The following is an 18,830-nucleotide window of genomic DNA, read 5'->3' on the forward strand; positions in this document are numbered from 1 at the left end:
ACGGCAGCAGTTTTGAGTTGTGTTGTAAGCCATAGGATATAATATCTACCATTTTCATCGGTCCATCCGGATCGTCCTGTGGAATCGTGAAAATAGTTAGTGAATGGTCACCATTCCCCCTGACTTGGTGACGATGTAGTAGTGCATACGGTGACTATGAGGTGCTGGTGGCGTATTTATGTTGTGCTCTTCCGTCCGTAAGTTAGGTTTAGATGTCGCTCAGAATTCAGATGAACTGTAGCAACATCTCGAATTGCGTTCCATCCAGCCGCGTTTATCCGTTCGACTGAGCGGGCGACACAAATTACACCCACCCAAGGGTGACCATCATCATCATCCTTTCCCCTTGAATCGTGTTTAGTGCATAGTGTGTTGCCTGTTATATTATTGACGTGCGTATTTTAGCCACAACCCCCATATCACTCTGCGTGGGCAAAGCCGTGTAACCGCAGCCAAACCCGAGACTTTCCGCCTAATCTTACTTTCACCTTCTTTTATTTATTTTTTTTAGCAAGTATTTCCTACTCTTATACACTTCCGTATGCTGCTATGTTTCTTCGCTGTTCTCTTTTTTCTCGTATCCTTTTATCCGTCTTTTTGTAGCGCCCCACACAACCTCCCCACTACAGTTCTAGCTTGGTCTCGCTCACTCTAGCTACGATTGTAATCCTATTCTCGAACTTTTAGTCTTTGGCTTTAGTCCGAAGGTAATTATGATTATTGTCGTTTATCTGTTGTTACGTGTTCTATTTTTTAATTTTCCTCTCTATTTTATTTTGTACTCCACTTTACATTACAGTTATTGTTTGATTCCTTATTAGTTTTACTATCGATTGGCATTCTGTTTTGTTTTTCCCATTCATTCTCCCTATCGCTCGAGTACACTTTCTTCTTCCAACATCCTTTACGAACATAATTTTTGGTACGTTTGTACGTTATAGTTTTGAAATTTATTTATCATTTCCCTTCGAGGTACATCCTGTAGTTGCTCCTTTTTTTCAAATTTTTTATCGTTTTTTTGTTTTGTTTTCAAAATTGTACTTTAGTTGAATGCTTTCTTATTGCAACTCTTAGTTTTTGTTTCTCATTTTCCTTTTGCGATCTACTTTTGAAGCGAGTGTTACAGAAACTAATCATGCACTTTTCTTGTATTTTTTTTTTCTTCTCTTTCTCTTCTGCCAAACCGCATTATACGACGATGCCATCGCGCCACCAACTCGTTCCAACTGTAAAAAAAACCTGCACGTGATGTTGGTTGTTTGGTGGGGTCGCTGATGCATCACGCTCGGTTGGTTTGGCATGTGTGCTTGTATGTACGTGTGTGCGTGTGTGTGTATGTGTGCGTACGGTTGCGTGTTTGTGTGCGCTTGCTCTTTTGGTAGGTCTAGACTTCATCGAAATGCTGGAACCGAAGGTTATGATCATGGACGACGGCCTGGCACGCTACGTGTGTCCGCAGTGTGGCGTGAAGTACAAAAAGATGAGCGCCCTGCGCGGTCACATGAAGGAGTGTGGCAAGGGCGCCCAGTGCCCGGTCTGTCCGAAGATCGTAACACAGAAGCGTAACCTTGCGAAGCACATGGAGCGCCACCGTCGCGATGGGTTGCTGGAAATCTTTCACTTCGTTGACAACTCACACAACCTGATGATTTGAGCGGTAGCAGCCGCATCTAGAGCAGCAGCAGCAGCAGCTCGCCCAGGCTAAGTTGTGACTTATCTCGAGGGCTACGGTGGATAACATCTTGGGCCAGGAGAGGACAAATAATTCGAGTAGCTAAGCAAAACAGTTCATTTCTATTTCATTTTTCTTCGGTTTTTACCCATCGGACACTTACAGGACGAGACGATCTGCCGTTCGTCTGATCAAAGATTTTTAACGTGTATGATATATTTTTGAGATCTTTTGCATGTCTTGCGTATATTTTTTATTCAACTTGACCCATTTACATTAAGTTTTACATCTTAAAGCATTTCAAATAGAATGGCGAATTTAAGTTTATATTGCATTCCAAGTATTACACATCATAGATGCTAAGTTTGATTTACATACGTTCAATCATGTATTGATTAATACATCTAAATAAGGATCTTCTACACCGAAATACGGTGCATTAAGTTCAGGTAGCAGCGAAAGCGCGAATGCATTTACCTAGCGTATTATGAACGTAAAACAAAATTAAGAGACCTAATGACAGCGATAAGAAAAGTTAACTACCTCGGTTCGGATTAGTTCTGACAAAACAAAACACAAGCACATATTCAGAACGGCACACGTCTATAGGACTATGGTAATCTCAAACGAGGCGATATGTTTCGGTTAGGAACAATAGCTAGGAATGCTGCCCATGCAGCTACGAAACTCATATTCTGAGATAGGAGTAGTGAGTACAACAAGAACTCGCACAAACAGATACAACCAGTTGAGACTGAGGACGGGAGATAAGAGACTTTCCGCAAAGTCAAATTGATCATTGATTTATTCACGAACGAAATGACACTGTTCATCTTGATTGCTCTTGTTTCAAAATGAAATGTAAACGGGGACTGCTTTAGGCACGTTCAGCTGAGCCAGTGCCATAAGCAGATGGAAGCGTAGGACTCAGCTGAAGAGCGGCCCCCTAAAGCCCGGTGTCCATCAGAGTGTTAAACAAACGCGCGCTGTACTGCTTTTTTGTCTTTTATCCTTTTGACCCTAATGTAAGCCTTTATGTTTAGTTAAGTTTAATTTCGACTATGTTAATGTTTGATAATCAAAGATTCGATTTGACTTGTTCGACACTTGCCGTGACATCGCAGTGACTTTAGTTCTAGAAGGCAACGGAGCGGGTACGCAGGTTTGAAAATCGTTCCACGAGCGATGAGGCGCATCCTCGACGGCTTCGAATCGCAATCCATACCGGACCCCTTCCTTGTGAGAGGACTAACTATCCACCCACACACAGGGAAAAAGTATAGGAAACCCACTAAAGGTAGACATGACCAAAGGACGGTCGTTACGCCTAGAGGAAGAAAAACCACATTTGTTGAAGACTATCTGTACCCTCAAAAGTGCATAGCTAATGATACCATGTGCGTCGCAATTTGAAGCAATTGTTTTTGGCAGATACAAGTTGTGCGCTGCATAGCTGTGTTGCTTGTACTTTCAATCAATAAGTAAAACCAGACATAAGCGAGTGTCACTGCGATGTCACAGAAAGCAAGGTGAAATTCATATAAGAAAACCCTTTAATGCTTACGTACGGTAATTGCGGTAATCGTACACGATAATTTTCTTTTCTAATTTACTACCTCATCCCTCGTATGGAAAAGTAATGCTGAATGGCGTCACGAAGCGTTAACCGTAACCGAGCGTTGGCTGGCGTTGATTTTTTAACGTTACTACATGGGTGTAGCATTATTTTGCTGGCAAAGTTACGTCTGGTTCAGACGATTCTAATTTTTTCTTTACATTGCGATTATATTTTTCAAAATTTTACTTTAATCGAATCAGATCTGATTCAACAGCTGAAAGGTACACGATGGGTACAGAAACTAAACTTTGACTATGCGGTTATAATCTTAATGTTACTGTACTATGAATAGTTTAACACAGACAGTGTAAGCGCAGATTTAAGATAAAACTTGTGAACCAATAAAGCGACGTGAAGCAGATAAACATTGATGGCAAACGAATCAAAACCAATTATAGTTCATAGCCAGGGACGTAGATTGAAACGAAGATCAATTTTGAATGCAGGACTTGGACGGTCGAGTAAAATAAGGTTTAAAGCTGTAGCCTCTGCGTACTCTCTTTTTTTCCTGATCCGTAATGGTACTATTATCAACCAAAAGTGTTGGTTGTTTACTGAAAAAGTTTGTAAACTGGAAATGCTTAAATTTTTTCAAATCGTGTCAATTTCAAGAAGTTTGTTTTTCAAAATTTTGAAAGTTATCAATCAAAGTTGAGTTCATTCTTCAGTATGCGGTAACTTAAATTTTTCTCCAATTCGATTAACTAATTAATGTACGTCAATATCGATTGGATGTTAAGGAACAGGAACGAAATTATGTTGTAAATGTCATATCGACTCTACTAACTGTTAAAAATGTTTCTTCTTTTCAAATCAGTTTATTTTCCGTTCGACCCAGCTTCTCGTAATGGCAACATGCCATTGAATGCAGATAAACTATTATTCTTTAAAGTGCCAACCCGTCGAGTGCTATGGTAGCAGCTATTTCGTTTGTTAGTTACGTTCCCTCTTGATCATTCGATTCGATGGTTGAAAAACAGAATAATAAGAATTGCACCGGAACTGAGTGGAGAAAATCAGTTTCACCGAACAGAATATAAAATGGAAGATCGCACGAATGCTGCGGAAAAGCTGAGCAAGCTTAAAAATTGTTTTAAACAGACTGAGACTTCACAGGAACCTTGGCAGAAATCAGACGAGTAAATGATATATTTTTTTCTCTCTTTTGTTCTAAGACACACAAGTAATCATGTCGCGTTTCTAACTTGTTATATCTTATCAGATAAGATTGAATCAGTACGCGTGTAGCTTGTGGCCGTCATTAAAAATGAATTTTCATCTACAATCGTCTCAACGGTGTAATCTCGATTCCAAAGTTTTACTGGAATGTCGCTCAAAGATTTTCTAAATCATAAAAACAAACTGAGATGCCAAGGTTTTACTGCCCACCTTCGTTCCACTGCACTGCATATTGTAAACAATAACATTCGCCAACGAACGACAACGTAGTGTGCGGAACTGAGGAAGCCAGGTGAAGCTGCAGTTCAAGAGACTTAACTATTTTTGCGTAGCGTAGTGTGTAAGCGCAAGCTTAATGTTAGCTGTCCTGAAAAACAGATAGTCTGCAAGTGTACAGGAGTGTCCTAGCTGGTTGTTCTTTGTCAGGACAAAACAGTGTAAGCCAAGAAACAGCTGCTCCTCCTCCGCGCATTGGATTGCATGATTGTTACAGTGATGAAATAGCCTACTACGTACATGAACCGTAGTGTGAGGAAGAGCAGAAAAACTGTGGAAAAGGAAAACGAGTGAGTGAGAGCTGGTTAAGACAAGTGACAAATGAAATAGAGCTACTAAGATTTGTATAAAGCACGCGTTGTCATTTATCTTTCACATTTAGTTTTGCAGAAAATGATATTACATTTTTATAACATTTCAGCCATCAACACGGAAGCATAAGTAAATTCTCCTTTTCACCAAATTTTCTGGTTGTTTCAAGGAACAAGGTTTTTTTTTTTTAAACTAAACACAGACAAAAGTATGCTAACTTGAATTTTCATTTTTTTTTCTTTCAGGACACACACAGGAAGAGTACAATGTGCCCAATGAGTTTATTCTGTGTGACCAACCAAAAACCACCTGGACCCTGGGTGTGATGCACTTTGCAAGGACTGAAAGAAAAAATCATGTTAGATAAAAGACCTATCTGTTTCACCGTGAAACGACTTCACGTCATTAGTGGCAAATTTTTGGTTTTGTCTCTTGTCAAACTTTAGCGTTTTTCTTGCGTAATTTTTCCTTCACTACACTTTACTACGCGTTCCGCGTTCGGTCATGTTCGCCACGGTTCCGCTTTTTATAAAGAGCTGAAGAAGAAAAATAAAACTGTCAAACCTGTGCGGTCCTTCTGTTTCCTTTTCCGAATCGGTCAGTCGTGAAATCTAAAAAAAATGCACCACTCTTGCAGACGCTTCGGGCTCGATCCTTCTTGTTTTGGTTCAAATACGAGCTGTCTTTTTATTTTGCGTGGCGAATTTTTGGAATTCTGAAGCTGAAGCGATATTCTTTCTGGAGAGTTTTGTTTCGCTTTTTTTTTTTTTGGTTTTTTTTCACATTTGGTCGTTTTCAAAATATTTTAAATCAGTTTTTAATTCTCTTGCCTGCCTGTCGTGTGTCTATGTTCGTGTGTGTGTGTGTGTTTAAAATATATTTTTTATTTCGTTTTGTTGTACATAAACCAAACAGTTGACTAACTTGCTGCCGAATGCCGATGCATAACACAACTGCAAATGAAATCTAATGCGCAACCGAAACAAAACCAATTCCCATTTCCATTCTAAAGCAGAGCACCACTAACCTCATCCCATAGGATTGTAATATGCTGAAATCAAGGAAAAAGAAAACCTAGGCTCCATTTTCTTTTCTTTTATTCTGTTTCGTTTTGCCTGTCACATTTAATATCCATAATGTTGTGTTGGATTTTCGATTATTCTGCAGTGAATGATTTTTTTTTGTTTTTTTTTGGCAAAAGGGTAAATGAAATTCGGATAAGTAATTCGCCCGGGTTTTTCTGTTTGCCAACCTTAAGATGATGGTCACGATGGTTGCTAATGAGAAAGGTTGTTTTTCTTTTATTTTCTCTTCCAAATCTCCTTTTCTCTATTTTTCTCTCTCTTTCTCTTTCTCTTTCCCATCGTTATTTTGTTGCCAAATTCCGTGTGTTCGCCCGTTGTCGTCCTGATGGCCCATCATCAACCGATGGCGAATGTCTCTACCTTCCGCCATCTGCCACTTCCCTTCCCTCAACCTCGTTTTCCCACCACCTGCTCTGGTGTGTCCGTGCAGAGCTGTGGAGCGATTACTACAACTTCGGCTCGCTGACGGACGACCTGTACGGGCGGAGCGACCCGGGACGCCAGCTGAGCCAGCAGGCCCGGCTAATAGCGGCGCGCAAGAACGGTCAGAACTTTCCCTGCCTCAAGTGCGGCAAGTGGTACTCGACCCGCAGCATCATGCTGCGGCACATGAACCACGAGTGCGGCGTCGAGAAGAAGATCCAGTGCAAGTTTTGCTACAAAAAGTTCCGCCGCAAATGGAACCTGGAGCAGCACATCAAGCGACTGCACATGAGCGAACGGCGGAAGCATCACCACCACCATCACCAGCAGCAACAGCAGCAACAGCAACAGCAGCAACAGCAGCAGCAACAACAACAGCAGCAGCAACAGCAGCAAAGTGAAGTGTCCAACCGGAATTGACAGTCGCCACCAGTGACGTATCCGGTGGCAACGATGGTACGGGTCAGCACGGAGCGGGAAGCGGTACCGCACGATGTCAAGGTGCAGCCGGGTGACCGTGGCACCGGTTGGGAGCTGTAGGCCTTCCCCAGTGGGACAGTGTGCCAACAAAAACTAGGAGTGGCCCTACGGCGCCGACGGTTCGGAAAAGCGCTTGACAATCGCGACATGCGGCGAGGGGTCGTCGGGACTGACGGTCGATGGCAGACTAATTTGGGGGTGTAATTTATAAGTTTCGTTTTGTGTTGATTGACCGTTTTTTTAGTTCATTTTTACCGAGCTCTATTTATTTTCTCATAAGAATCGTAGCAAATTTTGTTCTTCTAATTTATTTAAATCTAATGATATGTATATGCCAGTGGGCGATTAGAAGTGAGTGACCAAACCGTATACACACACACATAAAACAAGGTAACATGGAAACCACTCGAGCTCGAAGCTGGAGGAGGTAAATGTCAGAACTGGTGCTAAACCCCCCCTTCACTTATGGGCTCTGTTACATTGTATGTAAGAAACCAGGGATAGAAATGGAAATTAATCGAACTGGGGACAACTGCTAAGATGAACCCCATAGGGCACCTCAATCTCAATACCATTCCCCTTCGCGAAGGGAAGAAGGTACGCAGTACGTGGTCCGCCCAGGCACGATCCCGTTTGCTTATACGGTGTGCTTCCAATTGGCTAAACAAGTCAAGTTTGCGAACCGATGCAAAGAAAAGAATCTGACGGAAACGTTGAAAATTATTATAATTTTTTAACAGCCAATGTAGTGCGACAGTAGTGTTCATCACCTTTTTTTTATATAAATATCCTTTTTTTTATCTCCATAAATTATTTCCCTCATCTCCACTGTTACGTACTTTAATATTGCGTGTGTGTATCTTGTATGCTTTAGTGTCAGTGTACTATTTATGATCGTCTTTAGATGCTAAGGAAAACAAAACAAAATACGGACAGTCTACCGGGGCGCACCTCTTCCGGTGGAGCTCACGGGGAAAAGGTAAAGGCACAAGCGCGCAGAAGTTCATTGAAGAAAAATGCAAAAAAGAGAATTTAACTGCAGAACACTACTCAAGTGTCCTTTTTAAGCAAGACCCTGGAGTGGTCCGTGAGCCATAATATACCGTTAAAGGATGCCGTCAGTCGGCTGTTCGAGGATGATTCGGTCGACAAATGGCAGCAATTGTAGGGTACGAATATATAAAGCAACAACAAACAAACAAACCAACCAACCAACCAACAAACAAAACTTATATAATTAGTAGCACTAACCAAATCAAACTAGTTGACCAGTTTTTTTTTCCTACTACCAGTACTAGCAGCCCAGTGGTCGCGCACCAGGTTTAACAAAACGCGAAAACAACTCGAACGGGCAATTAAAACAGATACAAATCAACCGAAAACCAAAGAGTAACACCACAAAAATTAACATGGTTAAAGCGAGTTAACAAAGTGGAAGCGGCAAAAGAAACAAAGAGAGCAGCGGATAGCGCTAGTTTATCAGAAGCGGGAAGATTAAATAGGTTAGAACAGGAGCCTAATCGAATCAAATACCATCAACACCAATCCCCCGATCACTGAACATTTTTGACATCCTAGATGTAGGACTTTATGCGCGCCCGATTCGCGGGAATTTCGGCGTGACGATCGAGAAGCGTGGGAAATGTGTTGTGTCATGATCAATAGTTTATACCTTTCCTATTTATATATTCTTCTATGCATATATATACATTATATATATACACGATACATCTAATGAATACTGTAACATGTAATAATATTTTTATACGATAATGTTAAGGGTGCGCTTTTGTGCACGTTTTGTGGGAAAAAGGGTATTGCTTTCTGTTTTCTATTTGTGCTCGAAATATTCGGCCATTCTTATAGAATTGCCCCCGGGTGACAAAACGCGCCTCGGAAGAGCGAGATGAGTTGTTGAGATTGTGCCAAAACAAGGGAACCGATAATGCTTTGGAATTATCAATGGTTTCGATTTAAAGGCGTGTCAAAAGTACGTGAGTGGTTCCGTCTTATTGTAAAATGTTTTACTTCCGAGCGAGTAATGCAACGCAAACACGAATTAATTGTCAACTGAAAGTGAACGCAACCAATTCTTAAAAAGGATTCGAATCAAAAAAGCAAGCCAATGAAATGAAACGATGAAAATGTGATCGCGATCGGTCGAATGCGGACACGATTGAAACTTTCATTAGTCACTGTTATTTACTCAAGAAAAACGAAAAAGCAATGCACAACCAAAACTGCCATATTTTAATGCGAGCAAACAGGAAACAAATCATCATAGATGTGATGCCATACTTTTCATACGATTTTTATAAAAACAAAAGAAAAAAGAAAGTTTTCCAAATACTCCTACACTTCACAGCCTTATGCCGGAAGCCAGAGAATGATTTATATCAAAGAACGGGACAGATAAAATAGAGCGGCTCCGTGGAGCATATATTTTGTAACATGTAATCATCATCACACAAACATTGATCACTTTTGTGCCATTCGGTCAAGATAAAATCGGCTGCCATAAGTTTTTTTTTAAATTGAAATCTTTTACTTTGTTATGAAACAGTTACTCTAAACCACTCAGCGCCATAAGAGAAGGAGGATTTTCCTCATTGTTGTTATCGAAAGCGAAGAAACTATCAATATAAACAGAAGTAAACAGGGGAAAAATTAACAACCACCGCAGCTATAGCGTTTCCGTTCAGAGACAAGCGTTTGGAATTGTGTTTAGTTGTATAATGCTGTAACGATGTTACAAACGACTCCGTGTCGCTTTTTATGCATTTATTGGTTCCCAGGAAAGGTGCTTTTTACTATGCTACAGGACACAGTGCAGAGTAGTACGAAAAAAGTTGAAAAACCAAACTAGTTTCAAGTTCCAATAACCATTAACAGTACAAAGCATATACTCACAAAGCATATAACACTGTTACACACACATACACACCAATAGAGAACACATTGCTTGGAAAAATCCTATGCAATCGCAGTAGACGTGCCATCCTTGGTTATTGAATAACATACTCATGCTTTTGCAGCCGTCACCTCTCCAACGTGCTTTACGTTTGCGTGTACCGACATAAAGAAAATTTAAAAAAATGCAACATCATTAATCGTTTTGGGCAAATCCGATCTAAAAATGTTTCGTAATCGTACAATTATCCCGTTACAACATACTCACAATGTAAACATTAAACTTGTTTTGGATATGTAAGTTATGCAACAAAAAGAAAAAAAAAAGATAAAATCGAAACGATCAGCGAGTGCAAATGAAAGATCTTTTATGAAAAGGCAAAAGGATATTTTATAAGCTTCACTTTTGGCAGTCGAGTTTTAGAGAATAAGAACGTACCGTGTGTCTGTGTCTATATCGTCGAGTTGCAAGCAAAGTCATTCACCAGGCACCAAACCAAACGCACGAAAAAAAAAAACGGATACAATCATCATGTACGCCAAGGTACTATTTATTTTCTCGTAACCCAGGGTCATTTATTTCGCTATTAACTGTTAAATTAAATTATTAATGATAACCCTTTTTAATGATTATACTATTAACCAGTTGCCAAAGGATAACACAGTCAAACAATCTATTAGGAGCAGTAGCAACAGAGCTGTGCGAAGCAGAAACTTACACTCGTCTATGTTATTAGACGCAGAGCACACGCACTGTTGGTAAAGTATATTTGATACATCTAAAGTATCGTTGAAGGGGAACCTCCATGCCGAGGGTCACACACGTTTGTTGAACGCACTTTATTGTTGCAGTACCTACACCAAAAAGAAACACGCAGATGCGAAAGAGTAACCTATGCTAGTTATTTTTCGTTGTAATAGACCTATTTATGTAACACGCTAATAACTATATTATCATTTTAACTGTTTTAACACATCCAACAACCACGAACCCTGAAACTGAAGGGACGGATTCTAGGACGGGAAACAATCAAATGTCGTTGAACCAGTGTATCGTTATAGATTACCGTTAAAGTTATGTAAAGCATTGGACATCCGCAGGATGGTAAAACAGTTGAAGTGGGCTGGCAACCAATCGGTAGTAGCATTAAGGCAACCAGAACGGGCATCTCATCACGATCGATTGATCTTCCAACAGTAATGGATTGTCAGGAAAGTCCTGACGCATTTTCAGAGTAGTTTGCGTTTTTTTTTTCTTTAAGTTTTGTGTTTATCAAGTTATGCATTACAGGTTAGGATGTAGTACTGACAGTTTATTAAAAGTGGCTCAATATTAGAAGCTTATGTTTAAAGCCACTCAATATATGTTGGATCAGCTGAGCTTCCAAATTAAAAACTTATACTTCGTAAATCATAGTTCAGCCAAACCGTACATCAATTCTTTCGGGTTTCACTAATTTTCTTTGCAATCAACGACAAAATGAAGCAGGCTTAAATTTTATAAACAATCTCAACTTTCCTGACAATTCTATTACAAACCTGTAAATAGGATACCATCCAACGTAACGTTTTTTTTAACTACTCTACCAAAGTCTATGGTGCAGTGTTTGGATCTTTACTAATAAGCAAACTAAACATGCTTTCAACTTTTCCGTTTGATACAAAGAGCTAATTACCAAATAAACTCATTTTAACGAGAAGACACACTAGACGAACAAAGCTAAACCAGCACAACTAACGTACATCTGATATGAAAACTAAAAAATGACCAGAAAACATGAACAAGATTGTTTGATAATATCGATTTTATTATTCTCGAATCCGTTATTAAAATGTTGCGGGACGAAAAGATAAAAGATTTCTTAAGCTCTATACCGATGCAAGCGGGGTATAGTTTGTATTTGATTACATTAAATTATAAGCAAGGCGAAGTGGATGATGATATCTTCGAGACGTTAGTTTTATGCAATGTAAAACAACTTAAGGTAAGGCCGAACGCACATCAAAGTTATGAACTGTCAAAGAGAACGTGAAACTTCGATAAGAATCAAAAAGTTACAATATGTATTCGGGTGGTTGCGAAACCACGATAAGAATGGGAAAAGGGAGGGCACGAATGATGAATTTCTGTTCAAACATGAGTACCACAAGAATGCTCGATAAATTAATAAACTGTAAAACACAATACACAATCACATCACAAGAAAGTACATTACCAATAAGAAGGTGGAAAGATGTGGTTTCAAAAGAGCGATTGAATAAAACGTACAGTACCGAACTAATCCGTTAGGAAAACAGTGCTAAGTTGGCAGAAATGCTTAGTTTATCGCACGACGAAATGGAAGACTGTAGCAGCAGGAAAAGAAAAACAGACAAGCAGACAGGCAGAAGCTTATTTGCTGAACACTGGCAGGGCAATGGAAATAAACGGTGCACAAACGCGAGCAAATACGTTCGACGACGATCTTCCATGATAAACTTTATCATTTTGGATCAATATTAAAGTGATGATCGAGTGCATTGATGCAGGAAGGGGTGAAACAAAATACAAACGGCGCACTTAGTAGTGCCACATGTTATACAGATACGGGAAGGTCAGGGTGTAAATGATACAGTTTTATCATAGCGGCTACGGTGTTTTTTTTGACAAATTGATTTTACTAATTCGGAATGAAAACTGTCGAGACACGGCGCAATGGTGTGAACGCGAACATTTTAGAGCGCCACAAGGCGGAAGTTATTATGTATTCTGTGTGCACAAGAAAATGCAGAAAAAATAACGAACAAAAATAAAAAATCTACCAAGCAACATGAATATCATTTGTTTTTAATATAGAGCGATCCGAAAACATTTAAACGATTTTTATTCGATTTTTGTTTTCAAAACCTCCTTGTACGGCTGCAGATTAAGAAATGTTTGCATTTTAAGAAAGTACACTTATGCATAAAATCCATAAAAATTAGATTCGGGTTTGTCGTCATATGCTACGCAAGCAAACGCAAGTCACTCCGTCCGAGTTGCGCTACCTCCTAGCCTGGTATGTTACCCTGGTACAGTTTGCGTCGTGGCGACGAAACTCCAGTCCGACTACGGGTTGATTTTGCACGAAAAATTTGGCACCAAGTAAAAGGAGCGCAGCACTGACCGAAGGCTGGGTCGTTACTTAATCATGTGCTCGTCAAGCTCACGAGATGAACGATCTAGTAGCATATGCGATCTAGTAGCATATATGCCCGTGGTTATCCCGTACCAGTCGTTTATACCTCACGGTTGTTGAGTGCGTTATCATCAACGTCTCCTCTTGAACGTCTTGAAAAGCTACTATTTCGGATTTTCAGTTCCATGTCCTAAGTTTTCAATAGTAGTTCTTCTTTCCAACGCGTAACCCTTTATAAATATATATTTTTATAAATATATGCGTTATTCAGAAGGATCTGTGAATCAAATCAAGATGATTGGCTGCAATTATTAAAACAAAGATTTATGTGTTTTCCATTTCGTATCATTCAATAGATATTTATTTAAAATATTACGATATTTAAATATAAAATTATTTCTTTCATTTTTTTATTTAAATAAACCGTATGTAAATATTAATGTCACATCGTACACCGAACCTAACGAAGAGCAGACGCCGACTATTTGCTATTAGAAGGACTGCGACAAGCGCTGAGACGACGATGATTGTGGTTCGAGGTCCTCTGACTCGGCTCGAACGCCGTATCATCGATGCAGGTCAGGAGGTGCCGACTTGACTGAATAATCTCTTTGCGAAAACAAGACATAAGAAGTTCCATGTACCAAACAAATAACAACTGGTCGTGATGTAACCTACGTTTCAGTAAGATCATCAATATTCTGTGCCTAGAGAGACTGTCCCCCTATCTGGTAGCCCGTGTGGAATATGAATATTTGCTCTGGTTGCAAACATAAAGAATGGGATGATGTGGCGGAGAGGGTTATGAGATATTTATTAGACTTACTAAACTTTTCCCCTCCCAGAAAAAAAAACCGTTCAGTAATAGATTCTAGTCCTGGTAAACGTGAAGGACTCGGTTGATCGATCGCAGGATCTCCTTTGTTCTAGTGCTTTTGAAGCAAAACCTCACTCCCGATCATATGCTGCCCTGTAGAACTGCTGCTGTCGGTGCGGTAAACCATCGTTTCGAGTGGCCGTTTGTTGTTTTGAATTGTACCCCACACGTGAACCTCGCGGTCTGACGTTCGGGTGCACTATCAAATACTTCTGTCTGAAGTAGGTCACCAGTGTGCGCTTAATGTGGAGCCAGTTTATTCCAACGTTCGCCACCGTAAGGCAATCGTTCGCCTCTCCTCGTATCCTTCTTCGGATGATCCGGCAAACCGTGTAGAACCGGTTCTGCTGCTCCAAAGGGGCGTTGGAGTCGGTTTGAAAGATTTTCACCAAACTATCCGCATCGCTTATCCAGCTGGCCAGTTCGGTCGGGTTTCCCGTAAACTCGGGCAAATCAAACACGACGTTTGGGATGTTGTCAAGGTACGGCGTGTCGACTCGGGTACCATCGCTGTGCGTGATGTGCAAGGGAGGATCGTCGTAGGAAGCATTAGGAGTTATGTCCGCTACGAGTGCGAACATACGTGAAATTACCTCAGCCAGTTCGGCGGGAGACATATTTGTTAGCTAGAGTTGATTGAGTGACCTTTGTTGGCTGTATTTAGATGCGTTTGATTGTAAGCTAGGTTAAGAAAAACTAAATTCCCTATAACTGATCCCTCACGTGATCTCGCACTTAACACTGCACTAACGATGCACTTAATCGGACGTACGATTACCACACTACTGAACCGTGAGTGGCCGAAAACGGTTGTGGTTAAACGAAGACTGAAGTCTGCTCGCCTCAGAGTCGTCTTTTATGCTAGCAACGCCTCGAATGACATCATGTGGCGTGATCGTTTGCTTTATTGCTTGAGGTTTTACGGAGCGGTCGGCTTTAATTAAATGCCAGCGCATAATCATTGCTCTGTATTTGGTCCCTATCTCCTTTCCGGGATTGTTTTTGCTATTGGCTTGCCCCTGCACGTAACGAAGTAGAGATCATTTTGACTATCAGTTTTTGGAACAGCTAATTTTTTCTTTAACCTAATACGTACGATCGGTACTGCATTCAAATGTACTTCTTTTCTACTGTGTATTACTAAATATTGCGGTTTTCAAAGTGTAGTTTGTTTTGAATTCAAATTTAATTTAAGCGTTAGTAGTTAGCATGCATAGAGTTTTTTTTTACCTTTTTTAAAGCAAAACCTGTACTAAAATAACAGAAAAAACTAAACATTATTCGAGACACCTCAGCGAAAGAAAATCAAAACGCAAGGGCAAGTTGGGGAAAGTTTATTCTTTCTTTTTCATTTGATTGTGATACATAATGCTACATGTTAAGAACTGATATTTCGTAAGAGGAAGATTTTTATTGTTTGGTAAGTTTGATACATTGTAAGGCATATTTTGGTTTCCTTTTTGTGGAAGAGTTTAAGTGCCGAAAACACGCGTGGAAAAGGTGGTTATGTTTAAAAAAGTACACTAAAATATATGTTATAGTACGAAAACTACGCGCGCCATGAGCGCCGGGGCTCACCACCTCGACCGCGTGGGTTCGAATCCCAACCGAGACCGGACCCTACCCTGTACGAGAGGACTGACTATCCACGTACAACAGGGAAACAAGTCTCGTAAGCCCTTAACGGGCAGGCATGACCAAGAGGTCGTTACGCCAAGAAGAAGTACGAAAACTATTGTTTGAATTGGGTGCAATATCCCATCAGTATTCATTTTCGTTTGATAAATGGGGTGATTGCTTGGGACTATGACAGTTTTCCCGGTAAAGAGTATATGGCTCTTGCAAAGCTTCAAAACGTAGATAAATGGATGGTTTGCCGCAAATGCGGTAATTTTTGGTCTGTAACCGCTGCAGAGAAGATGTAAGGTTATGCCTGAAAGGAAAAAAAACTCGTTAATAAAATACGCTTGTGTTGAAGACTATGCTCGTTTACGCTTGAATTTATAACACCTGTTTTCTTTGCATTTAAAATTTGGTAGACTCTCCTGGAGGTGTGATAGTTTTCCCGATATAGAGTATACAGCTCTTTGCATGAATCAGGACGTAGAAGAAAGGATGATTTGCTATAAATTCAGCATCTTCGCCCAGTATAAACATGGTCATACCTAGAAGAAAAAGTATCAGCAGGATGATCCTTTATTTGGACGTCGCTCGTTTGATGTATGTATAATTCCTTCACTGTCGTCTTGCTATGATTATTAAGTTTATGAACTTAGCTAAGCATGTTAAGAAGTTTAAGTAGAGATTGAGCACTGTGACCATACGATTTCTTCTTCTTGGCGTAACGACCTTGTTGGTCATGCCTGCCCGTTACGGGCTTACAAGACTTTTACCCTATGTTTACGTGCATAGTCAGCTCTCTCGTACAGAGGAGAGTCCGGTCTCGGCGCTCATGGGCCGATTTCGATTTCGACCATTCGATTTAGTGACCCCAAATACTACGAAAATGATATCCATATTGCATTTGAACCTTTGTTGAGCTAGGGGGTAGGATAGGAGCCCCTCTTACCCCTTCCTCTAGAATCTAGAGTCTAGGTGGATGCAATTTTATTACAGGATGGCTACCTATTTAAGTAGTATGTGTACCAAATTTGGTAAAAATCATTACAAAACGGAGAGTTTTACGGAGCGATCGGCTTTCATTAAATAACAGCGCATAATCATTGCTCTGTATTTTTGCTCCCTATCTCTTTTCCGGGATTGTTTGGGCTATTGACTTGCTACTGCACGTAACTGAGTAGAGATCATTTTGACTATCAATATTGCTATCAGGTTTTCGGACCGTTATTTTTGTCTTTAACAAAAAAGTACGATCGGTACTGCATTCAAATGTACTACTTTTCTAACGTGTACAACTAAATAATATTGCAGTTTTCAAAGTGATCTATTTTTTGAAACCGCATTTGAAGCGTAAGTTCATACATCGACTTTTTTTACCTTTTTTAAAGCAGAACCAGTACTAAAATAACAAAAAAATCTAAATAGTATTCGAGACACCTCAGCGAAAGAAAATCAACTCACAAAGGCAAGTTGGGGAAAGTTTATTCTTTCTTTTTCGTTTGATTGTGATACATGATGCTACATGCAAAGAAGTGATATTTGGTTAGAGCAACATTTTTCTTGTTTGGTAAGTTTGATAAGGCATATTTTGGGTTTCTTTTTGTGTGCGAGCCGTTTTAAGAGCAGTAAACACGTGTGGAAAAGCTTGTTATGTTGTAAGCGAAAAAAAAAACTACACTAAAATATATGTTTTAAAAGGAATGTTCGTATAGTACGAAAATTATTGTTTAAATTGGGGACAATATCCCATCAGTATTCATTTTCGTTTGATAAATTCGCTTGGGAATGTGACAGTTTTCCCGATAAAGAGTATATGCCTCTTGCCAAGCTGCAAAACGTAGATAAATGGATGGTTTGCCACAAATTTAGTAATTTTGGGTCTGCAACCACCGCAGTGACGATGTGAGGTTATGCCTAAAAGAAAAAAAAAACGCGTAAATAAAATCTGCTTGTGTTGAAGATTTTGCTCGTGTACGCTTGAATTTAAAACACCTGTTCAATAATGAATTTAAAAAAAATTTGAATTGAACTAAAATGTGAACAGTTAGTTTTATTACCATGCAGGAATGTTACTTAATTTCAAAGTTAATGTTGATACTCGCGAAATTTAAACATTGTAATCTGACTTATTTTTGTAATCCACCTTGTTCGGAAACACTTGTGACAAGGACGTAGAAAAAAGGATGGTTTGCCACAAATTCAGTATCACAATCGTTGTACATCATAAAAAATAATACAATCCGTGCGATAATAAATCGTATCATTCGGGTAGGAATGCTAAGGTAGTGTAAAGGAATGCTTAATTCATTTGCTGTACTTCGTTGAGTAATTCATATTTTTAACCCCACAAGGATTCATGTTTGTGTCTTCTTTGCATTTAAAGTTTAGCAGGCTGTCCTAGGTGATAGTTTTCCCGATAAAGAGTATCCGGCTCTTTCCATCTATCAGGACGTAGAAGAAAGGGTGATTTGCCGTAAATGCAGGATCTCCGCTTATTGTATGAACGGTCATATCTAGAAGAAAAAGTGTCACGCAGCATTCTCCTTTATTTGGACTTCGCTCGTTTGATCATATGTAAAATTCCTTCGCTGTCGTGTTGCTATGATTAGTAAGTTTGTGAACTTAAACATGTTAATGCATAATGTTTCGCATGAATGTTCACAACTACTACTTTTGAGCAACGATGCATAGTTATGTGAGAATTATTATGTACGTTGTTTTGTAGCGCGTGCCAAAGTTAGGTAAATAAATTGAAATATATTTTAATCGATATAAAATTAAATTTTATGCTCGTCTAAAAACGGTAAGATAGTACAAAGACAATTTTATTTCAGAAATGCATTTTCTAAGCTGTATTGTTCCTTAGTGGAAGAAATAATGGTGGCAATCCTTCAGGTTTAATTTTTTTGTCTTCGTATGGTTGTTGGGTTGGTTGATTCTTTGGGTAATGTGACAGTTTTCCCGATAAAGAGTACGTGTCGCTTGCCAATCTTTAAAACGTAGATGAATGGATGGTTTGCCACAAATCTGATAATTTTGGGTCCGCAACCACCGCAGAGAAGTTGTATGGTTATGCCTATAAGGAAAAAAAACAAGTAAATAAAATATGCTTGTGTTGAAGACTTTGCTTCTTTACACTTGAATTTATAACACTTGTTCAACAATGAATTTAAAAAAATTTTGAATTGAACTAAAATGTGAACACTTAGTTTTTATTACC

The 18,830-nt window shown here is 39.5% G+C and overlaps 1 protein-coding gene across 1 annotated transcript; it reads left to right on the plus strand.

Moving 5' to 3' along the window:
* Positions 1 to 1,399: 1,399 nt before the first annotated feature.
* Positions 1,400 to 13,307, plus strand: LOC131264994 (longitudinals lacking protein, isoforms N/O/W/X/Y-like). The gene is made up of 3 exons (XM_058267256.1): positions 1,400 to 1,562; positions 6,573 to 6,864; positions 13,295 to 13,307. The coding sequence occupies exons 1-3, from the start codon at positions 1,400 to 1,402 to the stop codon at positions 13,305 to 13,307; spliced, it is 468 nt and encodes a 155-aa protein (XP_058123239.1).
* The last annotated feature ends 5,523 nt before the right edge of the window (positions 13,308 to 18,830 follow it).

Source organism: Anopheles coustani, chromosome 2 (assembly GCF_943734705.1).
Source record: "Anopheles coustani chromosome 2, idAnoCousDA_361_x.2, whole genome shotgun sequence".
Taxonomy (NCBI): Eukaryota; Metazoa; Arthropoda; class Insecta; order Diptera; family Culicidae; genus Anopheles; species Anopheles coustani.

What these genes read in the sequence shown, in the direction of transcription:
- LOC131264994 (XM_058267256.1), top strand. Translation starts at nt 1,400, where the DNA reads ATGCTGGAACCGAAGGTTATGATCATGGACGACGGCCTGGCACGCTAC. An exon ending in GAAGATCGTAACACAGAAGC is followed by an intron (nt 1,563 to 6,572) that starts GTAACCTTGCGA and finishes GTGTCCGTGCAG; the next exon opens with AGCTGTGGAGCGATTACTAC.